This window comes from Cucurbita pepo, chromosome 16 (assembly GCF_057944985.1).
Source record: "Cucurbita pepo subsp. pepo isolate OVF chromosome 16, ASM5794498v1, whole genome shotgun sequence".
NCBI classification, from domain to species: domain Eukaryota; kingdom Viridiplantae; phylum Streptophyta; class Magnoliopsida; order Cucurbitales; family Cucurbitaceae; genus Cucurbita; species Cucurbita pepo.
Window position 1 is genome coordinate 667592 of NC_141813.1, and position 19730 is coordinate 687321.

General features: G+C 37.2%; 3 protein-coding genes across 3 annotated transcripts; 2 read left to right on the forward strand and 1 right to left on the reverse strand.

Annotated features, from left to right (window-relative positions):
* The first annotated feature begins 2376 nt into the window (after positions 1–2376).
* On the forward strand, positions 2377–4240 carry LOC111777704 (uncharacterized). Its single transcript, XM_023657426.2, has 3 exons — positions 2377–2531; positions 2605–2682; positions 3040–4240. Exon 3 carries the CDS (start codon positions 3080–3082, stop codon positions 4124–4126), a length of 1047 nt encoding a protein of 348 aa, XP_023513194.2. The 5' UTR covers positions 2377–2531; positions 2605–2682; positions 3040–3079; the 3' UTR covers positions 4127–4240.
* A 3094-nt stretch (positions 4241–7334) lies between these two features.
* LOC111777386 (Ribosomal protein L25/Gln-tRNA synthetase, anti-codon-binding domain-containing protein) lies at positions 7335–14298 on the forward strand. Its single transcript, XM_023656950.2, has 3 exons — positions 7335–7814; positions 7914–8043; positions 13827–14298. The coding sequence occupies exons 1-3, from the start codon at positions 7419–7421 to the stop codon at positions 14060–14062; spliced, it is 762 nt and encodes a 253-aa protein (XP_023512718.2). The 5' UTR covers positions 7335–7418; the 3' UTR covers positions 14063–14298.
* Positions 14299–15688: 1390 nt separating this feature from the next.
* LOC111777384 (Tetratricopeptide repeat (TPR)-like superfamily protein) lies at positions 15689–19235 on the reverse strand. The gene has a single exon (XM_023656948.2). The coding sequence runs from the start codon at positions 18710–18712 to the stop codon at positions 16175–16177; it is 2538 nt and encodes an 845-aa protein (XP_023512716.2). The 5' UTR covers positions 18713–19235; the 3' UTR covers positions 15689–16174.
* Between the last annotated feature and the right edge of the window lie 495 nt (positions 19236–19730).

Genomic DNA, 19730 nt, shown 5'->3' on the forward strand with positions numbered 1-19730 from the left:
TCGAGAAACGATGTGCTGGAGTATGGTCATTATGCTTTTACCAAAATACCCTCCACACAAAGCCCCCTTCCTTTTCCTTACACGGGGGGTTGTTCTCTGTTTTGTTCTTTTCCGTACGAAATGACCAAAATGTCCTTTTCGCTATTTATTCAATTTCTCGTCTTTTTTTTTTTTTTTTTTTTTTTTGTACAAAAATCAAAAGTCAATGTTAGGCTTTTACGTCTGGTCCAAATCTCAGATTTTCCAACATTCGTTTCATTTTATTATTATTATTATTTTTCTCCCAAAAATTAACATTTGTTTTTTACTATTTTTGTTTATCTACTTTCTTTTATATTTTTACTTTTCTTCATTTTAGTTAATTTATTTTTTAACTTTTTAATTTTGTAGGAGTTGAATTGATGAAATCTTTTAAACTGACTCGGAATTCGAGTTGGTTGAATTGGTGACTTGAGCAACTCGGAATAAAGTTCATAACCCAATGTTCAAATTTTGAGTTAGATTGTTAAATTATTAAAATTCTATTTATCTACTGTAACTAAAACCTAATAAATCTGGTCAGTTAATATCAAATATTTTTAATCCACTTAATAATTTTAAAAGTAAGGAAGGATTGGATTAGGTTGTAACCGTGTTTTTGGGTTAGTGGGTTAGTTGGGTTGACTTAACTAAAAAATGTCAACACCTTTTGGATTAGGTTGTAACCCTGTTGTTGGGTTAGTCGGGTTAGTCGGGTTAGTCGGGTTGTCTTAACTAAAAAATGTCAACGTCTTTTTGATTAGGTTTTAACCTTGTTTTTGGGTTAGTCGTTAGTTGGGTTGACTTAGCTAAAAAATGTCAACGCTTTTTGGATTAGATTGTAACCCTATTTTTGAGTTGGTCGGGTTATTTGGGTTGACTTAAGTAAAAAATGTCAACTCCTTTTGGGTTGGTCACGTTAGTTGGGTTAACTTACTAAAAAAAATGTCAACGCCAAGAACCCACCTGAATTTTTTATTTTCTAAAAATTTAACTCAGCCTACACTAAAAAAAATCTTACTCAACTCATTGTGGTATTTTGATCTTTATTGACAAGATTTTAACGAATATTATATATGATGAAAACAATTTAAAGCGAAATATATTCAATCTCTTACACGGGGACGGTTGAACTAAAAAAATAAAATTCAATCACTCATTAGTTCAGTTGTTAATAGGCGTTCCGCAATTTTACTTAAGAATATATATGAGTCAAATTGGTTAGCTTGATTATCCAAGCAACTCGAATAGAGTTCACAACCCAACCCTTTATTCTCGGGTTGGGTTTGATTTATGAGTTGTTTTAATATTAGTAACTAACTCCGTAAAAATGTTAAATATTCTTAAATTTTTCAAACAAAGTAGGGTTGTGTTGTGTTTTAACCCTATTTTTGGATTTATCCGGTTGACCCGACAAAAAAAAGTCAACTTGTAAAAGTCAAAGAGCAAACAAAATTTTTAATTACCTAAAAAATTAAACCAACGCAAATAAAAAAAAAAATTATGGTAAATAATGTTGTGGCTCATGAAACAACTAGTTCAAACTTTTAATAAATAATATTGTAAATAATATTACGTATCTTTCAATTTTTTTATATCAATTTAAAGTAAAAAATTTCAATAACATTTATGGAAAATATTTTAATTAAAAAATAAAAATAAAACATTTCAAAATCTACTAACATAATTAGAATATTTTCAAATATTTAATTTAATTTAATTAATTATAACTTGACATAATATACATATTTACAAAGATTTGGAAGATCACTATGGACAAAAATATTAGGATTAAATTGGAAATTTTATTTAATAAATATGTAATAAATAAAGGTTTAAACGGAATTTTTTTATTTTGTTTAATTTAATTTAATTTATTTTTTTTAATATTATTTTTAATGTTCTTGTCTTTTCAATTTTGGTGGCTAAATTTTTGTCCATTTCTCACAACAATTGCTTTTAATTAAATTTTATATATTTAAAAATTTAATTTATTTTCTTTTCTTTAAAATAAAAATAAAATAAAATTGAAAATAATGGTGAGAGAAACGTGGAAGGGGGGGAGGGGTATTTTGGGTATTAAAAAGGGACAGTACAGGGACAAAGAGGTAACTCAGAGACGCATTGAATAGCTGCTCAGAATGAGAGGTCCATCCAACGGTCGTCCTTCCTCTCTTCCAATCTTAACGTCTCTGATTTCCCCATATTTTTTAAAAATATTTTAATTTTAAAAAAATATTTGACGTCGACGCCACAGTTATGATCCTTCAATTTTTTTTTTTTTTTTTTTTTTTTAATTTCCTTTTTTTTCTCTAACAATTTTATTTCTTTAATTAATTAAATAATTAATTATTTGATTTCCCTTTTCTCTCTTTCTGTTCTTCTTCTGTTGGGGATTGTGAAACTCGAAGATCGGATCCAGCGCTTTCTCTCGCTTTCCAAACCCTAAAACCAGAAGAACCAGAAGAAGAACAAGAACAAGAACCAGAAGAAGAAGAAGAAGAATACCGAAGGTTTTCCACCTTTTCGCCATTGACGTTTCTTTTCGATCTGTTCTTCTTCAATTCTTGAGTTTTTTCTGCGCAGGTTTTCGTTTGTTTCCGTTTTATCCATGGACTTTACTGCGATTCAAACCAGTTGAGGACGAACGAGCAATAATCTCAGGTGAGTTTTTCGTCCTTTCTTCTTCAAATATATTTGGAAAGCAAACGAAGCTTCTCGCAATAATCTCAGATTGAATCGCTACTTTCAACGTTGACGCTCATTTTAGTTTTGATTTTTATGTTTCATTGTTTTCTGTTCCACTGTCGCTCTCTCTCTCTCTCTTTTTCTTTTTCTTTTCCTGAAATCTGTGTTGTTGGAACCTATTTTGGCCGATCAGATTCTTCGCTTTTGTTTTTTTCCTCTCTTTAATTTAATCCGTTTCACAAGAATCCAATTCCATGGCTACATATATGTGTATGTGTGTATATATATATATATATATACATTTTTTTTTTTTTTTTTTTTTTTGTTTTTCAGTCGTTGAAGGAAAAACGGAAAGTGATTTGGTAATAGAAGAATGTCATCGTCGAATTCACCATGTGCGGCGTGTAAATTTCTTCGGCGAAAATGCACACAAGAATGCGTGTTCGCGCCGTACTTCCCACCGGATCAGCCGCAGAAATTCGCTAATGTTCACAAGGTGTTTGGCGCAAGCAACGTGGCGAAACTTTTGAATGAGTTGAACGCGTCGCAGCGTGAGGACGCAGTGAACTCATTAGCCTATGAGGCAGAGTTTCGTCTGCGAGACCCAGTGTACGGATGTGTCGGCCTTATCTCTGTCCTACAACACAAGCTAAAGCAAATGCAAAGCGACCTGTACAATGCCAAAAAGGAACTGGCCAGTTATGTTGGCCCTCAAGCAATGATTCCAATTCTTCAGCCTTCCACTGCCATTATGACCACTAACCCTCAAGGACCCGTCACTAGCCCTTCCTCCTCCGTCCTACTTCCCTACAATATGTCCCCCATGTTTGGGATTCCCTCTTCTGGCGGCGGTGGCTCCTCTCAACAAATGCTTATTCGTGAGTCGCCCCATCAACAACAACAACATCACCACCAGATACAGCAGCAGCAGCAGCAGCAGCAGTTGTTTGAGGCTCAGCAATTGGCTGCGGCAGTAGCGGCCAGAGAGCAGCAAGAAATGTTCAGAGCGTACGAGCAGAAGCAAACCCAGCAGCAGCAGCAGCAACAGCAACAGCATTCTCCTTCCCAACGCCAACACGAGCTCTTGAGGTTCAATGGGTTTGACCCGGCTGGTGTTGGTGCCGGTGCCGGTGCCGGTGCTGGTGGGTTTAATAATCAGATGAATTCACCTTCAGATTTGACATTGGGAACTTTTCCCGACAATAGCTACCAAATTCAAACGCAACCAGAACACTCCCATTCCCATTCCCACCATCATCATCCGCTTCAAGTACAGCTATTTCCTCAATCTCAGCAAACTCAGCTTGACCAATCACAGCAACAGCTGCAGCAGCCCCATCCACACCGATCGCAGCAAATCCACAAGCCTGAAGCTACTGCAGATGATGGTAGGAATATTAACATTGGACCCTCTTGTTGATTCTTTTTTTTTTTTCTAATGAATTTTCTCGTCTAGGTATTAATTTTTTGTTGTTACATTTTAGCATCTGGTTTATGATATATCCTTGTGCATGCCCCAAGGTCTTTTTTGTTTTTGGATGGTGATTAAGACAAGACTGTTTCATGGGAGGGTTTAGTTTTAATGGGTCGGAGCATAGAGCATGCACAGGAGGATAGTTCTTAAACACTAGATGCGTTTTGCATTTATGAATCCATTTCCATGCTCTTTTTTTTCTAAAAAAAAAAAAATAATGGTGTTTTTAAGCTCTGTCTGATCGATCTGATGATGCCTTTTTTTCTTTTTCTTTTTTTTCTTTCTCACAAATGGTGCAATATTATTTGGTAGCAGCAGAAAGGCTAATTTACTGTTTGTTGAATAGAGACATGAGAGAGGGGGCTGTGTTGTTGGGGGTCCTAGAAGAGGAATTATTGTCTTTTCACTGCCATGGGATATGTCTCAGTCATTGCCTATAAATGGAACCCCCATTTCAGAAACTAAACTCCCCATTCCTTTCCTACACTGTTTCTTCCTCTTTCAATACCATTTTTTGTTGCTTAACAAACAGGAGAGATCTTCTATTATCTTTTAGGCTCCACCACACTCTTTTCTTCCCCCCCCCCCCCCCCCCCCCCCCCCCCCTTTTCGCTGTTTCATTCTTCTTCTATGTCTGCTCCTTATTGCATTCAAACAACTCAAATAGTCAAATAGTGCATTTGCACCCTAAAACCCCCAATCCACCACCCTTATTGGCATACTGCTTCGTATCCACCAGCCTCACTAGCACATTGCCCGACTAGTGTTTGACTTTGATACCATTTGAGTTTTCCCTTTTGGACTTCTCCTCAAAGTTTTTAAAACCTTTTATTAGAGAGAGATTTTCACACCTTTGTAAAGAATGAATGAAATGTGGTTATTGATTTGTAAGAAGGGCGAAGGCAACCCAGCAGCAGCACGTGGAGGAGTAGAAACTTGAAGCCTTAGATAGGGGTAGCTCTTGATTACAACATGGGGGTGGGAAGAATTCTTCTTCCTTGAAAAGTTTCCTGTTTTTGTTTTTGTTTTTTTTTATTAATTCATTCATTCATTCATATTGGGATCCGTTGAATCAAGCCAAGGAGTGATCAAATCAAATAGAGTTGGGGGGCATTGGAACTGTAATAGATCACGTTCATACAAAGAGAGAGAGAGAGAGAGAGAGAGAGAGAGAGGGCTGATGATGAACTGTGTAGGAGGAAGAGGGATGAAGTGTGTTGAAAAGGGATGGAAGTAAGTTGTTTATAAATGGATATGCATGTGCGTTGATGTTTAAAATAATGGGTGGGAGATCCACCAAATTCACATCGGAAAACAAATATTAGATTAATTAATATTGAATCAAAGTAAATAACGTCGTTGTGGCATCCAATGAATTTGCAAGTACCATCCACTTGCCTCTTCCTCTCTTCCTCCTCCATTAATGTTCTTCATTCACAAGTTTCTTCCCACTCCATTTTTCGATGATTTCTTTTTTATTTTATTTATATATATATATATAGAGAGAGAGAGAGAGAGAGTCAACTAGTTCATATCATGTAATGACATAGCCTTCATAGTTTTTAAATGAATTTGATTCCTAACAAGATCATTAATCCATATGTGTTAAAGGCGTTTTATTAATATTTTGTTTTCAGTACAGATTGTAAGGGTTTCGGGATTAAATGGTTACTTATTAGAGAATATAGGGACTAAATTATTAGAAATTTGAAGGGTAAGAATTAAATAATTAAAAACTAAAGTTTAAGGACTAAATTGTTAATTTCATAAAAGTTTACGGTTTAAAAGTGTAATTTCACATTTAAAAAAATCTCGTTTGGACAATTTTTTAAGGGAAGTCATTGGAACTCATGATTGTAAGATACAACGATCTGAAATGAACTTTATCAATATAAATAGTAATTTAAGTTCTCAGTTATTATATTTATAAATAGAGATTAAATATTTCGTAACACTTAAATTTGTATATGATACCTCTATCACATGTCTGAACAGAAATGATTTATATCAAATCATTTGTAATAATTACAAAATAAGTCGTATCAATAGTGTTACTTGAATAAGATACCAACCTTATTCATATACTATATGATCCCGTCTTATGTCAACCACGATTATACTTAATAACTCTAAATTTGTCATACAATGGATACTAAACGGTAAATAAAATAATCAACACAAGATTCATTTGGTGTTAGACTTCGTCGTGAGAAACTGACATGATTCGAACAAAGTCGGTATAACATTGGACAACATGGAGTCAAATACATGCACCACCATTCCCTCCCTTAGATGGATGCATGCGAGCAACTAGTACCTTCCAGCGACCTAGCCCACACACACAGTTCCATCATGGCCCATGTCCAACTTCACCCATGCGCCTCAATCCCCTAACAACCCGACCCAACCCTTTATAATAACTCGACCCACGAACATTTCAAAATTTATATAAGTAACTATACTCATTTTAGGGTTGACTCTAACATGTCTACGAGGTGGGTCAAGGATGGAGAAGCCTTTCCCATCTCCATCCCCGCCTCCTTTTTCATTCCTCGTTCTTATAATATTTTCCGTTTATTTTTTAGGAGATTGGATTCTTCACGGATAATTTTTTTTTATTTTTATTTTTTCTTGTAAAAATAGTTCTTTCGAAAGTTTGTTTTCTAGTACGTCATTTCCATTTTACAATATAATTTTTTTACAAAAATCTAATATAAGATGATGATCCATTTGTAAAAAGGGATCGAAAATGCACGATAAGATAATGAAAATATAAAAATTCTAATTTATTATAATTTGTAACATATTTATTTATTTATGTAATAAAGCGGTGAGAATGGGAATACAGGAGTATACATGAGTCGAGCTGGGTTGAGTTGAAGGGATCTTTTAGATCAACCCAAGTTCGGGTTGGTTGAATTGGTAGCTCAGTCCTAACTAGAAACTTGTTACCATCCAACCCAACCCAATCCAATCTTCTATTTTTGGGTTGGATTTTAAGTCAATTAAAAAAATAAAAAATTTTAATTAATTAATTTATAAAAATGGTAAAAAAAATTATTATTATTTTAATTAATTTATTATTTATTGTTGAGAATGCTAAACTCTCAACTCTAGTCGGCCCAAAGGCCCATACTCAAAACCCCATGCTCCACTCTGCATAAACCCTCGTAGAACTTAGTTGCTCCGCTCAACTCCTCGCGATTCCGGCTGCCATTGTTAATACCTCCGACCGATCATGGCCAAGTGGTGGCGCTCCACCGGAACGAACCTTAGGTTGTTGGCGCTTTACAGCGCTAGATCGGAACCGTTTCCATTTTCATCATCTCGAGCTGCTTCTTACCATACTATCCAAGCCATCCCCAGAGAGTGCAGCGGCAGCAGAATTTCAACCAGAGATAGAGCGCAGGGAAGAATCCCCGCCGTTGTTTTCAGTCAACAACTCCTTGAGAAAAACTCCATCCACGGATCGCCGTCGCGGAAGCATCTGCTCACTGCAGAGCGGAAGCAAATCCACTCCATTCTCAAGTCCGTTGATCTCCCTTTCTTTTGCTCCACTAGGTTACAGCTCCAAATCCGTGCTGGTTCTGGATCTTCAGTTCTTCTTGAATCAGGATCCATCCTTCCAATCAAAGTAAGCCATTCATTTGTCTCCACCGGTTTGTTTGTGTTCAATTCAACTTGATTTTTCTTTCATTTTCTTGTTATGGAGTAATTGCTTGGGATTTTTCAGGTTCACAGGGATGAAGAGACCGGGAAGATCTTGAATATGGTGTTTGTATGGGCTGATGAAGGCTCGGAGTTGAAGGTAGATGTGCCAATTGTCTTCAAAGGTGAAGAGACTTGCCCTGGTCTTCAGAAAGGTAACCAACGAAGATATCTTACTTTAATTCCCAAGCTTTCGTAGTCGTATTCTTGGTTTCTTAGAGCAAGATATAAGTAGTCGTAGTCTTGTGGAATTAATTTACAAAAATAAGGCGAAGGTGCAATTGTCTAAGAATTTGTGTCCTTTTTACTCGTCGTTATCAATATTCCCCCTTGAGGGTGCTTTCACCGAAGAAGAGGTAGGGAAGGGGATTAAGCTTTTGGGCCCCGATAAAACTCCGGGGACTGGATGGTTTTACCTCCGAATTCTTTAAAAAATGTTGGAACATCCTGAGAGCAGATACATGAGAGTGTTCCAAGAAACATATATCTATTTGATTTCAAAGAAATAATTCTTTTGCCCCATAAATCTTATGATAGAACTTCTCCATCGTAAAAGATATATGATTACTAGGCAGCATATTACACTTGAGAGGGATGTTAGATTCTTGATACATTCCTCATGACAAATGAGTTAATAGACTGTTGGAAAAGGAGGAACAAACCGGTGTAGTCATCAAACTTGACCTAGAAAAAACCTTCAGTTGGACTTTTCTTGAGGCGCAAAATGGTATGGTGGATAAAAGGTTGCTTCTCATCCACAAATTTCTCCATCATCATCAATGGAAAGTCGAAAGGAAAGATCTAGGCTACTTTGGGTCTTGGACAAGAGAATTTACTATCCCCTTTTCTTTTCATATTTATAATGGATTGCCATAGTTGCTTACTCACCTAGGCAGAATACGAAGGCATACAAAGGGCTTTTAGGTTGGTAACGAAGACTTGAAGTATCGACCACTTCTAGTTTGCTAATGACACAATCCTCTGAATGTTGATAACATAATTCTTTTCTTTGAATTAACAAATGTCCCCTCCATAAAAACATGTTTGAGAAGGTAAAAATCTTCGAAAAGTTATTGGGACAAAACATCAACCTTCAAAAAAACAGGGATGATGGACATTAATGTTAGCATAGAGGATATCAAAGACTTTGTCAACAAATATGGTTTAAAAAGCGTGAATGATCGAATGTACCTAGGATTACCCTTAAATGGGAACCCCAAATCCTTCTCTTTTTGGAAGGCCATTATTGAAAAGATAAAAAGAAGTTACCATTATGGTCATCATTTCACTTCTAAACGCGGAAGGCTCACCCTCATACAAGCTACATTGTCCAACCGTCCCACTTACTACATGTCTCTATTTGAAATGCCTCAGAAGTGGCTATGGAAATATAAAGATCATTCAGAAACTCTCTGCAGAAAGATGACCCACACCTTGTGATATGAACCAAAACCAAGAAATTTTCGTACCTCAAGGTCCAATTACAAGGACAAGAGGCAAGAAGTTACAACGAGTTTTAGTCATTTATATTCAAGCTATGATGAGCTCATTAAAGAAAATTCTAGAAGATGCTGAAGTCCTTCCCTACATGTGATGCAAAGTTGAGCTTCAAGATAGAGATGAATTAAATGCATTTTAATATGAACCCACATTGAATTTATGGAATTTAGTCCAAGGATGGTTAGTAGACAGCGCATTTCTTTTATTCCATTATTTTAAGAGTAATTTCAATATTTGTTTATCATTAAGCTAGTTTTAATATGGGAGTTAAGGTTATACATATCTTAATATATTCCATCATTAACTAGCCATTTTAATATGGATGGATGTTATAGGTGTATTTCTCATTAACTAGTCATTTTAATATGAAGGTTAAGTGTATTTAAGTCACATAGGTTAAGTTTGTCAAACACTATATAAAGTGTTAGATCTGGGTCAGGTTAAATGTATTTAAGTCAAGTCACATAGGTTAAGTTTGTACTATACAAAGTGTTAGATCTGGGTTTTATCTATATTTTGTTTTCTATAAAATCTTCCAAATCGTTTTTTTTTTATGGTAAACTGATTGGAGTTTGAAAATATGTTACAAAAAAAAGGCTTTATATAGGCTTTGACAACCTTAATCTATCTGAGTTAAATACACCCTTAACCTTCATATTAAAATGGCTAGTTAATGAGAAAATAACTTTGGGTGGCTTATAATATAACCTTAACTTCTATATTAAAACTAGCTTGAACGGTTAACAAATATTGAAATTACAATTAAATAATGCAATAAAAGAAATGCTCTATTCTAGTAACATCATTGGACTAAGTTCCATAAATTCAATTATGAGTTCATTTAATGCATGTCTATTTTGAATCTCAACATTGCACCGCATGTAGAGAAGGACTCCAACATCTTCTAGAATTTTCTTTGATGAACTCACCATAGCTTGAATATAAGTAACTAAAGCTCATTGTAACCTCTTGGCTCGTCCTTGTAATTGGACCTTGAGTTATGGAAATTTCATGGTCTTGGTTCATATCACCTTGTCCGATAGAATACTATAAACCTTCTAGTAAACAAGGGTGGATAAGGGTGGACTCGTCCTATATTTGATAAAGGAGAAGAACAAAGCTCTCCTCTGGTCAAATGACCACATAGGCGCCACCTTGTGTAGAAATCATATTTAAAGGCTAAATATGCTCCTACATTATGGACAAGCCACAAAGGAGTCATGGAAGTATATAAAAAAGCTCCAAAACCTTATCACCATTTGCCAAAGATTGGGTGATGGAGGAAACTCATCTTGCTGGATTAACCCTTGAATTGACAACACCACACTAGCCTTGCGGTACCCTCTTTTGCATAGATTCTCACAATGCAAAATGGCCACGACCAAAGAAACATGAAAAGACGTTAACAAATTTTGGGACTTGAAACTTAAAAGGAACCTAAGGGATAATAAAGCTAAAAAATGAATCGAATTAAGCCTTGACTTTACCTCAATTGTATTGTCTCAAAAATTAGTCTCATTGAAACGGTACCTTGCGTTGACGGGGTCTTCCCCACAAAGTCTTTGACGATGGATATGGAGGAAAAGGTAGAAGCAATAACCCCTCACTAGCAAAGACAATATATTTTTTCTATGGAGAATGGTGCATAAAGCCCATTAGCACAACTAGAAACTTATAGCAAAGAGTGTCGTACATTATTTCCTAATTGGTGTCCATTATGCAAGAAAGACAATGAATCATAAAACCATTTATTTATGCAGAGTGTCACAACCATACTATGAAGAGAGTAGATTGTGACCCTCACGTAAAGGCAAATAAGGTGGTGACACGGAAGTGGCGCCCAACCAGCCAAGCAAGGGCTGAGGTAGACAAGTATCATGATGCAACTGAGGAGGACGGTGCATCATCTAACACATCACAAAGATGTGCATGAAAACCCAAAATGAGACACAGGGGAGAAAGAGACAACAGTGTTGACGTGAGTGTCAAAGATAGGCTTGGTAAGGTAAGGTAGGGCCTTGGACCTTAATCTCAAAAGTCAGGGTTCTAGAAGACATTCAGGCATGTGGCTTTGGATTTAAGCCCGTCCATATGAAGTATGAATACTCGCTGAATTTGGTATCAATCAGACACTGGATGGACGCTTCACGACATCGTTTGACTCTTCGCCGAAATCACGTCTACTCCTGGAAGACTGAAAATGACTCCAAATGTATCTTAGGGGGGCATGATGTTAGCTCTCTACCACCCTTGGGCCTATGGCCTAAGCGAGCTACCCTATGGCACATATGAGGGTGAGCGTTGCGAGATGAGTGTCTCGGGCGACTTCCTTTGAATGGGTCTTTCAAGGACAGTGTCAAACGACACGGGTGTGCCGATATGTGCCCTAGCCCATGTGTTGGAGGTTGGATCATACACTTGCTATCCTGTACAGAGTCCGTAAATGATATGACATGGACACAAAAGGGTCCAATACCTCGATAGTCCCCGGATGGATGGATGTTCGGGATGTCTCGATGTTATAAGAGACAAATGGGCCCGTTCTTGATGAGCATGACTGAGCAAGCTAAGTTGGCTGATGACTTTTCGGGACTTGGGATGGCATCATGACATGAAGACCATGTTAATTGGAAACCCAGATGATGTTGGGACACAACGTTGCTTACGAGAAACCTGGGCCTGATTAAAGACAAGGTCGAGCCAAAGGACTTGGTCTAGTATGGAGGCAAGTCAAATTGAGTTGCAGATGATTGAACATGCACGCACGCATGAACGACGTGTGTGGCCGCGCAGGATGAGCTTGATTCCACACAAGTTGTGTTTGGTGGGTGAAGACAACCTCGCCTAAGGTCCGACAAAGCCATAAAGACGGACGACAAATGAATATGGGGGATTGAGTTCCCCTCAAGGCTTGTCGTGAGCATGTCAAGATCACGACACCACGCGGTTGAAAATGTACGACCGTGACATTGTGCACATACACTTATGACTTTTGGATAAAAATTCTCAGTATTTTTAGATGACGTCTCACTATTTCTAAGTATGCAAAAGAGTTATTAGATATGACCTTAATGAACCACACATTTAAGAACGAAAAAGCCTTGCCATGGACAAATCTCATTATGGCTTCCCTTTTGGAGTCTATGGAAAGAATGAAATCAAAGAGTATTCACGAAGAAAACACAGACTTATACTAGGCTTTTTGAAAATGTTGTTTACAACGTCATTTCTTGGTGTAAACTTTTGCTTCCTATAGTCATACTTCCCTCGTAAATTGAGAAGGTACTTTGTAAGCACAGTGGATAACATATCCTTTTGGTAAATTTCAAATATTAATGAAATTCTTTCCATTGAGGAATTAGTTTATTGAATCCAGAAAATATACTTATCCGTCTGTGCACTTCTTATTGTTGCCAAGATGACCCCGAAGTTATCTTAAGAGAAGCAAAAAAATTAGTTGTAATTGGTTTCGCAATTTGGTCCCATCACTTGACTTTCCTTTACCGTACAAAAGCGCACATCCCACTTTATAGTTCCAAGAAATTTCCCAAGACAAGATATCATAAAAGGCAAAATAACTATAAGAAGGCTTCCCAACAAAAACTAATACTAGAGTATGTCTAATTCTTAAATTCTTCGGAATAATACACCAAGAAGCTGTGCAATATTTAATCATCTCAAATCTTTCTTTCCTCCTGGGTTGCTCGAAGATTCTCTGTTTTCAAGTCTAAAGACCTCATAGAAAATAGCTTTAACCAATTGTTGATTCCAGGAACTTTAGCTTTCGTTTGTAATCTATGCCTCAGAGCGACATAAAAATGTTGTTTTTAGCTATTGAATCATATACTTAATATGAGAATCCAACTCGGGAATGCTGTGAATGTGAACTTAAACCATGATAGTTTCTACATCTCAGGTGATTGTGGAGTTCATTGAGACTTGAGAGTTTGCATCGACCACATTTCTTTAGTTCTTACTTTAAAGTATTTTGTACCATTTTTGTGAGCCATGTTAGACCCTGTTAGTCATTAATGATAAGCAATGATCTTAAGATGCATTGGCTGATGAGTTGTATCATGAAAGCATTGACGTTTTGGGAAATATACGACATTTTCTAAAGTTCAAACTATGAACTACGGCCAAACTTAGGTAGATGCACCATTAGCCTTTGCAACTTTTGTTCTCTAATAATGGTACCCTCCGGCCTGCAAGGCTTTTGCAAATTTGCTGTCTGTTGAATTTGATAGCCACAGTTCAGTTAATGATTATGCTGTTTAAACATGGTAAATAAAAGGTCTTGATTGCTATCTGATCGTAGCTGGGATGATAAAGAGTTGGACAATTGATATTGTATAATTAAGCAAAACTTGTATTGTGGTCTTTGTCTGCCTGTCAACTGTTCTTCTGAAGTCTGATACCTTACTTTTGTGGAAAACAGGAGGTCAACTGAATAGGATAAGAACTAGCCTAAGATACCTTTGCCCGGCCGAGCATATTCCTTCGAAGATTGAGGTGGATGTAAGTAATCTGGAGATCGGGGAGAGAATTTTCATTCGCGATATAGACGTCCATCCTTCCTTGAAGCTACTTAGCAAGAACGAAGTCATGCCTATTTGTAAAATAGTCACAACAAACCCGAAACCGGCCATCACAGAAGCTTCAGAGCCTTCATGACTACTACGGATTCATTGACATTTAGGTTCAGAATCATTTGGTTTACTAAACAACTTATGGTTGAAGAGGCCAAAGAATAACATCCAGTTGGCTTCAAGTTAATTACAACTTATGGTTAAATTGTTATGTTCTTTGTATAAATTTGGAACCTTTTTTCCTGTTTCGATTCCTCGCTTTACTGACTTTTGATTTGCAAGCTGAGAATTTTGCTGAAGCTCAGGTTCATATTAGCTCAAGAGACCTCTTTCTTGCTGGATAAAAATTATCAGACTAAGATAAATGTTTAAAAGAATTATTCATTATTGTAGGAAGGAAAAAGAATAATGATTGCACTAGAGATAAAACTGTCAAATTAATGAAATCTGTTTTGGTCTTGAAGTCTTTATATTCGCTCTCTACTTTGCTCTATAAATGACTTCTCTTGGTTCTTGTTCTTATTTTATTACATGTTATCAACATGATCATCTTCTACCACTTTCCTTTGTTAAAGGTAGATTGTGTTGTCTTTGTGATTTGTGTTATGAACATTTTGTGTATGCGTTGTATATGTATTGAATACTTACGTTTAGGGCATTGAGTGAAGTTATTAAGTACTGAGTTGAGTATAACGGGTTGAGGTGTTGAGTTGTTTAGTTTAGATTTAAGAAAGTTTGTGTATTTAATGCAAAATTGTTGTGAATCTTAAATTTGGTTCTTCAAAAATAATAATTTTCATGCAAGAAAAGATATTATGGGAATATATTTTTATAAATTTTTCTAAAATTAAAAATTTAAAAGTATAGAGACCAAAATGAGATGACGCTTAAAAGAAGTCTATAGAGTCTATAGAGTCTATGGATATCCTAAAATCCACTGTTACCATTTTTCAGTGTCAACAATTGGCATAGTCTAGAATGTAGAGAGAATTTATTAGCTCTCTATCGGTGAACTCAGACGTTCATTATGAGTAACAACGTACTATGAGTTGATTGTCAATTGAGAACGTAGATGGTATGTGACAACAACCACACAAAATGTATGGTAGGGATAGCGTACTCGCCAAGTCGAGAATGAAAGATAAACCGAACAACTCCAACTGTGAAGCCCCAGTGGCAGCCCAAGGAGGTTCGACGCCTCAAGGGGTCGGTCAAGGCTCAAGAAGACCGACACCGAGGTTGGCTAAAGGCCTACAAGGCTGACCCCTTGGTTGGTATAAGGCCATCAAGACTGACCTTTAGAGGAGTCCGTCCAAGACCTTATATGTCGACCTCTAGGAGGGTAAGCCTGAGAACTTAAGAGGCTGGCCCAAGGAGTTTGAGGTGTGTCCTAGGAACCATATTAAGCTCGAGTGGTCACTCCTAGTAGGGGTCAAACCAAAGGAGATGCGAATTGAACCAGCTCAACTTAAGGAAAATGACTAGACAAGCTGTTAAGAATAGGCAAAATTTAAGAAGGTGGAGATCATGGTTTGATAACTAATGAGCAGCTCAAGGAGTCCGCTAGATTCTTGAGAGCTATGTCATGAATCTATATTTCAAGGAAACCGATTGAATAAGCCCGCTATTGATCTCATCAACAATGAGAAAAGTGGTGGTGAGCGATGCTCCCAACATAACACGTTATGACCTACATCAGAGATTCAATCAGTGGTAGAAATCCACCGCTAGCAGATATTATCCTCTTTGAACTTTCCCTTTCAAACTTCCCCTCAAGGTTTTTAAAACACGTCTACTGTGGAGAGGTTTCCACACCCTTATAGAGAATGTTTCGTTCTCCTCTCCAACGGATGTGAGATTACACAATCCATCCCCTTCATAGCCCAACGTGAGATCTCACATTGACTGGAGAGGAGAACAAAACATTCTAAAAACCTTGAGGGGAAGCCCGAAAAGAAAAGCCTAAAGAAAACAATATCTGCTAGCAGGGGCTTGAGCTTTTACAAAAAGTTATAACGATAATCTTGTACTCACATTGTTACATGGCCAACAAGGCTGCGGAGAAGGATAGTCATGAAAATCCTTGGCCAAAAAGCTCCATCCAGATGAACAGTGAAGTCAAAAGTATTTCAAAGCTCAATGAATCATGAATTTTAGGAACCGTTCTTCACAAGAATGTTCCCTTTAATTTCATATCTCAATCATTGGCTTCAAGAATTGTGGTATCAAGTACATAACCTGCATCTTTCATCTGCACAGTTAATTCATCCAAAGCTAAATAAATTAAATCACTCTCCTCATGGACTCTGTCTCTTGAAACAAACACATGAACTTCACCGTTCACCTCAATCCAACTCTGTCCAGGTTCTTTAACTACACCATTAACATCCATTTTCAACCTCAACCTCTTCACATCTCCCCACATACCTTTAGATGCAAAAATATTCGAAAGCATAATATACGATCCACTGTCCATGGGGTCGATCGAGATTGCCATCTCTGCAGCATGTTTTGCTAACTCTATGTTGCCGAAAACTCGGCATGCACTGAGCAAGCTTCTCCATACTAATGCTGCAGGTCTTATTGTCATCTTCTCAATGAATTCTCGAGCTTCAGATAACCGACCCGCTCTTCCTAAAAGAGTAACGACTGAAGCGTAATGTTCCATTCCTGGTTCAATTCCATATCTGGTCATTGAATTGAAATGTTGAAGGCCATCTTCAACAAATCCAACATGACTGCAAGCTGTTAGAACACTCACAAAAGTGACATAATTGGGAGTTATGTCATTGCTCATCATTATTTCAAACATCCTAAGAGCTTCTTCTGCTTTTCCATGTTGTGCATACATTGAAATCATTGAGTTCCAGCATGTCGTATCTTTCCATACTGAGGAGGAAAATGTTTTTTCAGCTTCTTCCACACTCCCACACTTAGCGTACATATCGACAAGGGCATTCGTGATGAAAGCGTCTAATCCGAGACCCATCTTCAAGACTTGATTATGGAACTGTTGACCATGCTGGAGACTTGCCAGGTTGCTGGCTGCTGTAATCAGGGCTGCAAAAGTAAACTCATTTGGCCTTTCTCTTGAAAATTGTAAATCCGTGTATAGTTCGAAAGCCTCCTCACTTTCGAATTGTAGGTTATACCCAGAAAACAGTGCATTCCAAACAACAATGTCTTTATTAGTTGTCTCTTCAAACACATACCTAGCATCTCTAATGCATGAACATTTAGAATAAACATCTATAAGAGCACTGCTAGTGAACTTATCTAAAGAGACCCCATATTTGATGGTAAGGCCATGGATTTGCTTGCTCAATTGCAAGCAGAATAATGCAGCTGACATACCTAGAAGGCTTACAAATGTTAAAAAGCTTGGTGAAACATGTTTTACCCTCATCTCACGGAAGATTTCCAATGCTCGATCCAAGTACTCTTGTCTCGAGTATCCTTCAATCATTGCATTGTACGAGACCACACTGTGACTATTCGTGCCATCAAAGACTTGTTCTGCATCATCCAAGGAATTGCATTTTGAATACATGTCAATTAAAGCATTTATCACAAAGTTATCATGTTCAAGACAAACCTTAATAATATAAGAATGTATTTGTCTTCCATGTTGTAAAGTCGCAACTGAACCACATGATGTAAGAATGCTTGAACAAACATACTCATCTGCCTTCCATCCCATTCTGAACATTTCACTACCTAGTTCCACAGCCTCCCAATCATATGAATTTTGCATGTACCCGGATATCATGGTAGTCCAAGAAATAATATTCTTGATATCCATTCGATCGAAAAGTGCTTTCCCAGCTTTCACTCTACCACATTTTGTATAGAAATCTATAAGAACGTTATATGTCGACACATCCATCTTTGTTTCCCTTCTCAGAACATAAGCATGAATTTGCTTACCGCCTTCCAGAAAACCAAGCATTGAACACGCATTTAGAACGCTAGATAGCACATATTTATCAGGCACAACATTACTTTCTCTCATTAAGTTAAACAATTGCAATGAAACCTCACTCCTTCCACTTTTTGTGTACCCTGTAATAATAGCAGTCCAAGTCACAGCACTCTTCATGACTAAACCATCAAATATCAATCTGGCTTTTTCTATCTCACCGTGTTTTGCATACAAGTCGATCAACGAAGTTCCTACATAAACATCCTCATCAAATCCTGCTTTAACAATGTAACTATGGACCTGGGAGCCAGGTTCACCACCATCACGTTGAACACAAGCTCTGATAGTGCTAGCTAAAATATATTCATTCACATTATTATCCGAGGTCCTCCGAAATTCCAAGAAATATAGCAATGCTTTTTCGTTATAGCCTAATCGAGTATACATAGAAACCACAGAAGACCAAGATACTAGGTTTCTATTAGGCATTTTGTCGAACAATGTCCCTGCATCAAAAACACTCCCAATTTTGAAATATGAATGCAGGAGAAGGTTTGATAAAAACACATCAAATTGTAAGCCCCACAAGACAACTTGACAATGAACTTTCCTGTAGTATAAAATCGATTTGTTTGAAACAGGAACGAGCAACAGATTGGCAAGTGCCTTCCCTTTCACTCGTACATTTAGGGAAGAGAAAGAAGGATGCACTGGTTGAACAGGCGGCGCAGTAGAACTACAAAATTTGCAACTTCTCAATTTGGTAATTGGAAGATGGGTCCAATAGATATTGAAGAAAAAATGGCGTCCCATAATTCTTATAAAACAGGCAACTCATGGGCATCTAGAGAATTGTATTTTACGCATTCAAAGAAACTCCAATCATTCTCTTCCTCCCCACCATTGTCTCATCAAATAAATGATTTAGAACTTGTAGACGAACATGAATCATTGCTTCACGAATAAACACTGATTATAAGCTAGTAAGTTGTAGCCATATACTTCATACATAATAAGCTTAATAGCCACTATTTTTCAAGCAGAAGAACAGAAAAACCTATTATCCAAGCTTCAATGACCGTGTTCATAAATTGGAGGCTGAGGGCTTGAGCGAGTCAATTGGACTTAGTTTCGACTACGCTCCATTCAACAGAGAATTCAGAACACACTAATTTCAGTAAGCAATGTGGAACCAGAACCAATCTACCTCAATTTCGATGACCGGAGCCTGAGAATTCGTCGTCGCTGGCACCGGCACGGCAAAAGTAATGTTTTACGTATTGGGGTTTTTTGGGTTGAAAATCAAGGAGGGAGCAGGGGATTTTGGCTCGAACTTACGAAGCAAACGAAGCCAATATAGCAGCGTTAAATACATTAGTAACCGATCTTAGTGGTAGTTCGTAATTCGTGAATGCCGCTCAAGCGAGTATCAGCTTCGATCTGTTACGTATCGCTCTGTCGGCCTTACGGTTTTAACTCACATGTACTAGATAAATGTTTCCTCGTCCTAATAAGAAATGATTTGTTCCCATCTCTAACCCATATAAAATCTTACAATCTATCTCTTTGGGGCTTGGGGTCAGCGTCGCTAGCATACTACCCAGTGTCTGACTTTAATATCATTTGTAATAGCTCAAGTCCACCTGAAGATAGAGTTTTCTCTTTCAAGCTTCCCTTCAAGGTATTAAAGTGCGTCCTTTATAGTTACACAACGAAACCGATACTCATCTAGATACTGCCCTACTCGTATTTTAGTCATGCATGTTCTCTTCCTAACTTAGCATAATACATAACACAACATGTTTCTTGGAAATCTCAACCTAGAGGCGTA